General features: G+C 47.8%; 1 protein-coding gene across 1 annotated transcript; it reads right to left on the bottom strand.

Moving 5' to 3' along the window:
- Nucleotides 1-251: 251 nt before the first annotated feature.
- Nucleotides 252-7,913, bottom strand: LOC118883331 (glycine cleavage system H protein, mitochondrial-like). The gene is made up of 2 exons (XM_036830066.1): nt 7,907-7,913; nt 252-1,301 (listed from the first exon to the last, which is right to left on the bottom strand). Exons 1-2 carry the CDS (start codon nt 7,911-7,913, stop codon nt 790-792), a joined length of 519 nt encoding a protein of 172 aa, XP_036685961.1. The 3' UTR covers nt 252-789.
- Between the last annotated feature and the right edge of the window lie 2,600 nt (nt 7,914-10,513).

Here is a 10,513-nt window from a genome sequence, read left to right as displayed (position 1 = left end):
AAAACTTGGCATACAGAGGTATGCCTTCCATGCCAAGCCCCCTCACCTGGCTTGGGGACCGCTCCTCTGGCTCTCACTGCCCCTCCCCACCCCTTGCCCCGTACTGCACTGATAATACTGTAATGTCTGTTTGCTTGCCTGACTTTCTCCCTAAGCTGGAGCTCTTGAAGAGCCAGGATGATGTAGTGTGGCTCACTCAACACCCATTCCAAAGCCTTCATACCTTGCTTTCCTGTTTTTTTTTTTTTAAGAAGTTGAATATTTTATTATTAAACTGTTTCTTATTTTCCTGCAAGGCTGTTGCTTCACTGTATAAAAATAGCACCAGCAAACACAGTATATTGCAAAATTAAGATAGTAATGTTCTTCACTGGACACTATACAACTAACAAACTTTTCTCCACTGTCATTTATTTCCAGTGGCAAGTTCATTGAGTATTTTGACCCAAATCCAGGGATGGCTGTAAGCAAGTTACAATATTATATAAGGTTAAGATAACAATGTTATCCTTGAATTACATAATTTTTATAACTAGTTTTACACAGATAATTTCAGGAATTCTGAGTATTATAACTGGAGACTAGCCTAAAAATCACAGGGTGTTGTGAAAAAGATGCATAGTGTTTATCTGAAATCCATAGGAAGTTAAGGGGTATTTTCTTCAGGCAACATTGTTTCAAGTAGTTTCTTTTGCTAAAAGTTGCTTTTTAAAAATCTATCCACCACTAATTTAAGACAACCATGCTAGATTAAGTTGTTTCAAACTAGTTTATTTAGGGGTTCCATTTTCACTCCTCAATAGATTTTATGTATTTCTCATATGCTTCTTCACTCATTAGTTCATCTAGTTCTGAAGGGTTACTGAGTGTCATCTTGATCAGCCAACCATCTTCATAACAAGATTTGTTGACAAGTCCTGGATTTTCTGCTAGAGCTTCATTAATTTCAGTTACTTCTCCTGATAGAGGAGAATAGAGCTCACTAGCAGCTTTCACACTTTCCAAAGCACCAAATTCCTCTTGTTTGTTCAATTTTGTCCTAACTTCAGGCAGACTACAGTAAACAACATCTCCCAAAGCTTCCTGTGCAAAATTGCTGATTCCCACTGTTCCAACACCGTTTTCTGTTGTTACCCATTCATGTTTGTCTGTGAATTTACCACCCGACAGCAGAGCGGGGCCGGTGCGCAGCGCCGGGACGGCGCCCGCCCGCAGTCCCCAGGGCCGCGGCAGGCAGGGCGCGTTGGGCGCAGAGATGGCGCTCAGGCTGCAGACCGCGGCCCGCACGCTGCGCCGCTTTCCTGTTTGAGCTGGAAAGCTAACAACTGCATTTATGAGACTCCCTTACAGCTGGGATATAGGAATGTGACCTAAGTTCCATCAAGCAGATATACTCGTATGAAACTTCCACAGAAGCCAACAGTGAAGACTGGATCTTCTGGCAACCTTGGTGGTGATATCTCGTTCTTCTGGAGTCTTTATGCTCCAGCCCCTAGCACAAAGTGGCTATAGTGTTGGTGTTTCCATCAGAGCATTGCCTTGGTGTCATTGGTCATTTTTCTCAGTCTGCATAGTTCTCAGCTGCATTGCTGTTGTCTATATTCTTAGACACCAAGCCTGGCCCTGACCCTACCCAAGATTCTGTGAGCTACTCGATTTCTGTAATAAAAGTCTTTCTGTTTAAACTAGTTAGAGTGGATGCTCTTGTCTGCAAGGAAGCACCCTGATTAATAAATGGTGCCTAACGCATCTTTGTGCCCGCAGCGCTCAGCACAGTGCCTGGCCCAGGAAAGACGCCACATGCCTGTTATCGAATAAATGTTTCTTTTTAATTAAAAAAATTTTTTTTTAAATTTTTTCATTTATTTTTGGCTGCGTTGGGTCTTCGTTGCTGCGCGGGCTTTCTCTAGTTGCGGCGAGCGGGGCTACTCTTCGTTGTGGTGTGCAGGCTTCTCATTGCGGTGGCTTCTCTTGTTGCGGAGCACGGGCTCCAGGTGCGCAGGCTTCAGTAGTTGGGCTCGCGGGCTCCAGAGCGCAGGCTCAGTAGTTGTGGTGCACGGGCTTAGTTGCTCCGCGGCATGTGGGATCTTCCCGGACCAGGGCTCGTACCCATGTCCCCTGCACTGGCAGACGGATTCTTATCCACTGCGCCACCAGGGAAGTCCCTGAATAAATGTTTGAATGGATGTATTTCCTCTGTTCTTAGAGAGCTCACTGTGCAGTGAAGGAGGCACACGTGAGAACAAATATTTCAAGGCAATGGGTTATAACAGAGTTAAAAGGTCACGAAAGTGCAAAGATGGGACCATTAGGACCATCTCAAGGAAGGTAACATTTGAGATGGGCCTCTACGAATCAGTAGCAATTCATTAGCTAGAAAAGGAGATAAAGGTCATTCCAGGCAGGAGAATGGCATCTGTAAAGGCACAAACATATGAGATTGTAGGACATGCTTAGGGGATGTGTGTGGTTGTGTAGAATATGACCCTCTGGTCAGGAGATACAGATGGAAAGGGAGGGGAGAACAGGGTGTGAATAGCAGCAACAATTATAAAAGTGAGTGTTTCTGGTACTTTTGAGACACCGGATACTGATCCCCGTCGCTTATATACATTCTCTCATTTAATCCTCACTGTTATTATTACTCTCATTTTACAGGTTGAGTTGCAAGTGGCAGAACTCATATTCAAAGTGAGCTTTCTCTAACATGATAAAGGGTTTAGACTTTATCTTCAAAGGAATAAGAACCAATGAAGGTTGGACAGTGATATGATTAGATGGTTGTTGTCAAAGCGCTGGAGAAAGAGAGCTTGACAGGAGGACTCGTTAGGTGTCCAGAGGAGAGATGATAACAGCCCAACAAGTCAAGAGAGGTGAGAATGGGGAGGACTGGCTATAACTGAGAAGTATTTTAGAGGCTCAGTAGACAAAGCCTGGAGACCGATCCCATATTGCAGAGTGAGGAGGCAACAGGAATCAAGGATGAAGCCAAGACATGGGCTTGGGTGGCTGGATGGATGGTGGCTTCGTTCATCAAAGTAGAGAAAACAGGTGAAGAAGCTGGTTTGGGATTAATGAATGATTTTGGTTTTAGACGTGTTAAGATTTGATTCCTTCAGAACAATAGCTTGGAGATCATCAAGATATCCATTTGCCCAAATCTGTAGTCCCCGTGACCCTGGAGCAAGACCTGGTGCCCTGAGTGTCTTGGCAGCTGTTGAAGCATGGCTGGAATGCGGCTCAGCGCTGGCCGGGTGAGCACAGGGCCACGCGTTGCTGCATATTTAAAATTACTTGTCAGGCAAGGGAGCTACAGAGAAGAAAGGCTCTGGCTGGGGCAGGCAAACACCCGCGCCGTTCAATAATTCAGCGCAGAGCTTGTCTTGGCTGTTACCATCACAAGGAGCAGTTTTAAAGTCAAACTCAATTTCTGTGCTACGTCATGCCTGAGTGAGCTGTCTAGTTGCCAAAAGACAAGCGAAGACTCCAGGCCTCTTTATGAACAGGCCCTGACAGATGGGGGTGCTGCAGGATGAAGCTGTCACTCAGGTCCCAGCAGTGCCGCAACGTGACTCATTTGCATATGTCACATCCTTCAGCACAGCTCGGTCCGCAGGCCCGGGCTCCAGACCCGTGGGCACATGAATCTGTGCAGCACAACCTCTGACTATCAGATTCAAGCTTTATTAGATGCAGGGATCTGGCCTCCTATCCCTCCTCTGTATGCTGCTCTGGACCAACTCACAGCCCCTCCAGCCAGAGTGGAGCTCTTCTGAGGCATTTCAGTGGCATTTCAGAGGAGTACCCCAGCTTGGCTTTTCTGTGGGGCTGGAGAGGGGACTGGCTAGAGCACCATTAGCATGCTGCTACCAGCAGCCAACTCGCAAAGCTCTGGAAGGACAGGCTGCGTCCGCTTTCCCGGGGGGCTGCCTCGCAGCTGGCCACGAGGACAAGTCCTGTGTGTGGGGCTACCTGTTCCCTTGCTTCTCCCTGGCCCTGCTTCCGTGCCTCCTTGATTAGTCCTGGAGCCCTGTGCTACCCATACTGGGATTCAATTACTAAGCAGGGGGCCTCTAAGGAGACCTTGATTGGACGTCGATGACGCTGCCTAAGATCTGGTATTGATGCTTGTTGACTGGTTAGCTGCCTGGTTAGGGCTGGATTCAAGCATTCATTTTCTTTTCTTTCTTTCTTTTTTTTTTGATGTGAGTTAGACACAAGGCTGCTCCCAGCAGGAAGGATCTGCCCTGGTCGCCCCATGGTACTGTCCTAGCCTTCCTGGCTTCCCTAAGGGCCAAATGCATCTATATTTCAACTGGTCCATAACCCAGTAGCAGAGACAGCAGCTAGCAGGAACTAGGAATAACAGAAGTGTGTCTTTTCCTGCAGGCTGGCTCATCCCTGCACCAGGATGCCAGGCTTGGTAGACAGGACACAGGCTAGATTTCAGCTCCCACCCACCCCCCTATGCCAGGTTCCCTGTGCTGGTCACCAGCGGCACAGCCCTGCTGGGGGCCCTACCCGTGAACAGTCCATCAGCGTGCTATGATATGCCAATCGGTCAATTCTGCTTTAGAGACCCTTCCGCAACCCCCCACCCTCATTATGTGTTCCAAATTTTAAAATATACTGACTCTTAAAACACAAACTTACTTGAGTGTTGAAATTTTAATGACTTTATTTGAGATGTTTGGATTGCAAAACTTTTGGTTCGGTTCTCACTGAAGGTGAACTTTTTGTAGTTTTGTTGGAGGCCTGTGCTGGGCTGGGTCTCTGAGCTCATGTTTAGGGTACCCACTGGGCAGTCCAGCTCAGCCCCTGTGGCTAGACCTCCCGATGCTGCCTTCTCTCAGGCCCCACCCCATGCCTCCTTGATCCTCCTCCTTAAAGAGACTGCTCGGACCTTGGGTAACAGTGCTTACACCTGGCTCCTACTTTCCCCCTTGGGCTGGTTCTCTGAGAGCCCCATCCCAGAAGTGACACAGTTTTGACCGTGTTCTTACGTTTAGGTACCCCTAATCTTTCCTGACTGTGTCTGATTCCCGATCCCAATATTGTCAAGTGGACCTTCCTCATGCTATTATCTCTGGATGCATAATAACCCATCACATTTAGGGGATCAGGATAGTGGAGGCAGTTCAGGGAATCTAGCTTCCTTCATGGCCTTTGGTGATTTTAAAATAAGTCCATGAATTATTTGATACTCCTCCCTTCCAGAGCTGGAGTTTAATTTTCTCCCCTCAACTGTGGGCTGAACTTAGTAAGGGGCTCCTTATGAACAGAATGTGGTTTCTTTCTTTCTCTTTCCCTTGGATCCTTTACTGTGGGGGAAGCCAGCTGCCATGCTGTGAGAACACTCAAGTAGCCCTATGGAGAGGTCCACATGGAGGAACTGAGGCCTCCTGCCAACAACCAGCATGTGGCAGTCCTCTGAGTCACCATGGAAGTGGACCCTCCCACCCCAGTCAAACCTCCAAGTGACTGCAGCCCTGGCAATATCTTGACTACAACCTTCTGAGAGACCCTGAGCCCGAACCACCCAGTCAATCCATTCCCAAATTCCTAACCCCTGGCAACTTTGCAAGATCATAAGTGTTTATTGTTTTAAGCCATTAATTTTTGAGGTAATTTGTTACGCAGCAATAGATAACTAATACACCTCCCAAAAGTGAGACTGGAGAGAGAGATGGGGGGACTCTTCACAGAATGGTTTTCTGTACAAGCAGCTCCCATATTGTTTAATACCCCTTTCCACATCCTAATGGCTTGTTTGCTTCTCTATTCCCCAGATAAACTGTGGGCCCTTGAGAAGAGGGTCTTGATAAACTTATCCTTAATTTAGCCGAGTTCTAAGGATACAAGCTTAAAGGCGTCAGTAATCTAAAATTCTCTATTTTCTGTAGCTTGCCCTAATATCTCTTTTGGGCATCTGTTCTGAGAGTAACATACACAATCAATACTGGGGGCCCCCTACCTCCCAGGTCCTGTTTCTCTCAGTTCCTTCCATGTCCCCACTGGGTTATGGGAAATACTTGGTTGTCTCTGTACCCTGCAGGATGTGGGAAGTCCTGCCAACTGTTCTCAAGTCCTCTGGGACATGGTTTGCTCCTTCTGGGCCTCTTCCCCAGAAAGGAGGCCCCTCCAGGCACTTGCCTGCCATGATTCACCCCATGAACCAGTGGCTCAATGCTTTTTTCCCCAAGAGAAAAGAATGAATTCACTTGGACTGCTAATTATAAATGTGTCAGCAAAGGGACCCTTTCAGGCTTTGTTAACGATAAACCTTAACCTTCCCGGGAAAGGAGATCAATGCCCCTGCCTTCAGTTTCTCTGCAGCCCAAGGATCTGTGTCGGCAACTACAGCTCCCGGGATGGTACATATTTTCAGCAGGAACAAGTATTATGATTGATTAGTAGTGCTGTCTGCATAAGAGAGGGAGAGAGTAAATATAGCTCTGCTCTATTAACCACCTCTGACCTATACTTTTGATGCTACCCTGTTACTTCTCCAAGATGTTGGAGAAACAGGCCCTTGGGTGGCAAAACGTCTCCTGTCCTTCTAGAAGGCCCAGTTGCTGATGCTGTTCTGCAGCTAGCTGACCTAGAAGGGCTCTGCCTGGATGCGGCCTGGGTAGCAGCACTCTTTTTGTAGCTAGGCTGAGAAGATAAAACAACAGCGGCGGAGTTAGAGTATTATTACCCCAGACCCTCTGTGCTGGGTGCAGATCAGTACAGATGTCTGAACTGGCCTCATTTCTCATTGAAGGTCCAGGCAGCAAGTATAAAGGCGCTTTCATTACTTAGCATCCTGATGGAGGTGTGTGCTTGTCAGAGACAGAATAAACCTCACAGGTCCCGCTATCTCATTGATGCCGCTGATGAAAGAAAACAGGCAGCCTGGCCACGGGAATTCCAAGTTGCAAGGGCAAAAGGAGCAATTCCAACCCGTATCCACTTTCCTGCATGTGCTGGCCCTACTGGGGTGGCCTGTCCATTGAGGGTTCATTGACTTCTTGCTTCTGCTAACTGGTCACAGTGAAAAATGAAGGCTGAATCTCTGGGCTGTAAATAAGAATACGGCAGAACTCTCTCCCCTGCCCTGAAAGGGATTGACAGGTGTCTACTTGTGCCCAGTGGAAGCAAAGACTCTGAACAGAAATATGTGCTTTCACCCTGCAGGGCTCCTGGGGACCCCTGGGGGAGGGGCACACGTGGGGAAGGGCAGCCAAGAGGAAGCTGCTGAGGGCCAAGCTCTGATGATCTCCAGTCCTCACTCACTGCAGATCAAAGCAGCCTCGCTGTGTCCAGACCATATAAATATTGAATAAGGCTGCTTGGAAGATTTGAGATCCTTAAAGGAGTTAGAGGGAAGAGGATGAGTTCAATGCAGAAGATGGTATCAGAAAATGCTGACCCTCAGCTAAGAGCTAATACAAAAGTCAGCAACAAAAGAGTGAGCATGGATTCTATCAGGCATGGCTTCTATTCCTGGCTTAGAATTTGCACATGCATTACTTCCGAGGTATAGCTGTGCAGGAATTTGACTGTCTGGGTCAGAACAGTCAGGAGGAGGAAAGCATTCATCTCTGTTTGGTTTCCTAAAGTCTCCTCCCTTACCTAGAAGTGCAGCATGTTAACTCCAGGCTCCTTCTGTACTGCAAGAGAGCTTTCCACCCCATCGCAGGACACACGCGCTCAGGGTAGGTTATTCTCTGAGGGACCCCAATCGGCTAAAGAGTCATTTTTGCTAAGAAGCCTTCCAAACACCCCAAATCTAGGCCAGGCCCCACTCTCTGCACCTCCGCAAGCCCCACTATTCATTTCCGTCAGAGCACACATGACCCTGGCTTGTATAGGTAGCCATCTCTCCCACTAGACCACAGCGATGGGGCAGGCGGTGCTTTACTCGCCATTATGTCTCTTAGCAAAGTGCCCAGGTATGCAGTAGATGCCCCCAAGACATGTATTGAATGAATACACGAGAAAGTATATGGGGAGCCACAGAGCAGGCTGTGCTGAACAGCTGCTGCTAAGGCGGCCCCCCGGCCAGAAGGTGCCTCTGAGTTCTTGTTGTGACTTCTCCTGGCTAATTGTTGGTGCCACCTGGGAGATTAGCTAGGGATGATTCTCTTGCAAAGGCTGAGCCCCAGGTTTTATCATCTGACCCCTTTCCTTTCCTAGTGGTACCCACCAATCACCCAGCTTGTCTGCCCTGGAGCACAGCACATCCAGGAGGCCAACTTAGAAGCCAGGAAATTCTCCTTCCACAGTGTGGTGAATCTGGGCACACAGCAAGTGGGACTTCCACTGCGTGGTTTAGGGTTAAAGCATTTCCCGAGTCTCTTCCCAGACTTTCCCACCTCTCTTACCATCTCTGGCTGCCCTAAGTCCACACTCACGGGGCTTTCTGTCCTTCTTCATATTTTCCTTTAGTTACTCTCCTTGCCAGAGGCTGAGCTATCTCTCACTCCTTTCCTCCTTTGTGGGTTCCTGGGAGTGTGGGCACCGTTAGGTCAAGGTGCCTAGGTTTCCAGCTGAAATCGCTCTGCTTACAACACCCTGAGAGATGCTGCGGCCCCGCCCTGAATCCCTGGTGTTCATACGCTGTCCTTCCTAGTTCTCCACTCTCTGCCCTCCAGGCTCTCCTGAAAACACAGCCCACTGAATGCATGTGCCCAGGCCTCACGCCCCATTAGGTTTCACCACCCCCAGGGCCCCCTCCACAAGCCCTGCCTTGTGGAAGCTTCCTTACTCGGCCACACTGTCCCCTGGGCCTCATACATCTCTGCCGCTCACAGGGCCTCACCCTGACCCCAGGTCTTGACTCACACTGCTTCCCAGGCATTTGCCCAGCCTGGGCCTCCCCTCAGTTCTCTCTGATTTGGAGGAAGAGCCTCACAGCTTCACATCGGCACTCTCCCCTGTCCCCACTTGCTCTTTGTATGAGAAGGTGCCACAGACCTTGAGGAGGTGAGCAGTAATTTACCAGGAGGAAAAAGGGAAAATCTCATTCCAGGAAGAGGAAACAGCCAATAATACAAAGTCCCCAGGGAAGAAAATCAATGAAAGAGGGACAGCCAGAAACCTGGAGTAACCTGAAGGGACGGGGTGGAGTGAGGTGAGGGAGAGTGTGGAAGTGGGGATGGAAGGCCTAACCTTGACATGAATTTGATGGGAGATCGTCAAAACATCTGTGGGCAAGAGAGTTATTGATTAGCTCTGTGTTTATATTCACTGTTCCTCATATTACAGACAAAGGGCTAGTGTCCTTGATAAGAGTTTGAAATTGATAAGAAAGTTGATGAGAAAAATTAATAAGAAACTGACTTTTAAAAATAGACAATAACTCCAGAGAAGAATGAGCGAAAGATACGATCAGATAGTTCACAGAAAAGGAAATACAAATGTCTCTTAAACATATAAAAGATGTTTGACCTCACTCAAAATAAGAGAAATGCAAATTAATTCTTACTGAGATTCCATTTTCACCTATTGTATTGGCAGAAATCCCAGAATTTGATAACTCGTTCTGTTGGCACGTTCAATCATTGCTGGTAGAAATGTAAATTAGCACAACTCAATGGAGGGCGATTTGGCAATATCTACCCAAAGTACAAATGCTATACCCTTTGAACTCCACTTCTGGGATTTTACTACAGAGGTATACTGTGCACATGTGAAATAATGTATATTCAGGGTAACTAACTATAGCGTTGTTGAAATGGTAAAATATAAGAAGCAGCTAAGTGTCCATCAATAGGGTACCATTAAATTGATGATGTCTTGTTAGGGAACCGTTGACTGAAACCTCCTGCTTGGCCAGGCACCATGGCAACTACTTGCCTGAGTTGTCTCACAACAGGAGGTTCCGATAAAGAATGCGGTGCTGCCACCCAAAACTAACCGGGAGAATTCGCGAGGAGCCAAAAGGAGGAGGGAAGAGACCATATGTCTTGCCAACCTCCCAGAGACCCTCACGCTCGAATCCATCTTGGCTGAGAGACGTGTGCGCCACCAGGAAGGACCCTAAGTCAGAATGCTTGTCCAGAGACGACCTGGAAACTAACCCCATTACCATGAAACCCGAGACTTCGAGCCACGTGGCAGAGCAGTTCTCCTGGGTTCCCTTACCCTGCTGCTCTCTGCCCGGGCTCCCCTTCCCAATAAAGCCTTTTGCTTTGTCAGCACGTGTGTCTCCTCGGACAATTCATTTCCGAGTGTTAGACAACAGCCCACTCTGGGGCCCTGGAAGGGGTCTCCCTTCCTGCAACAGTCTAACTACACAACTGTGAAAAAGAATGAGCTGTGCTCTCTGTCCTGACAGGAAAGAATTCCAAGACATCCAAGACAGTGATGAGATGATTAAGTAAAAGATAGACTAGTGTATACAGTTGGTACATTTTGTGTAAAACAAGGTGGGGAGAAATGAGAACATATATTTGCATTTTCTTGTGAAAGCATACAGGAACTTGGGATGGGTCCAAAACGGCCGCCCAAGTGGACGTGGGAGAGG

This window comes from Balaenoptera musculus, chromosome 17 (assembly GCF_009873245.2).
Source record: "Balaenoptera musculus isolate JJ_BM4_2016_0621 chromosome 17, mBalMus1.pri.v3, whole genome shotgun sequence".
Lineage (NCBI taxonomy): Eukaryota > Metazoa > Chordata > Mammalia > Artiodactyla > Balaenopteridae > Balaenoptera > Balaenoptera musculus.
This window is presented reverse-complemented; position numbering and strand designations above follow the sequence as displayed.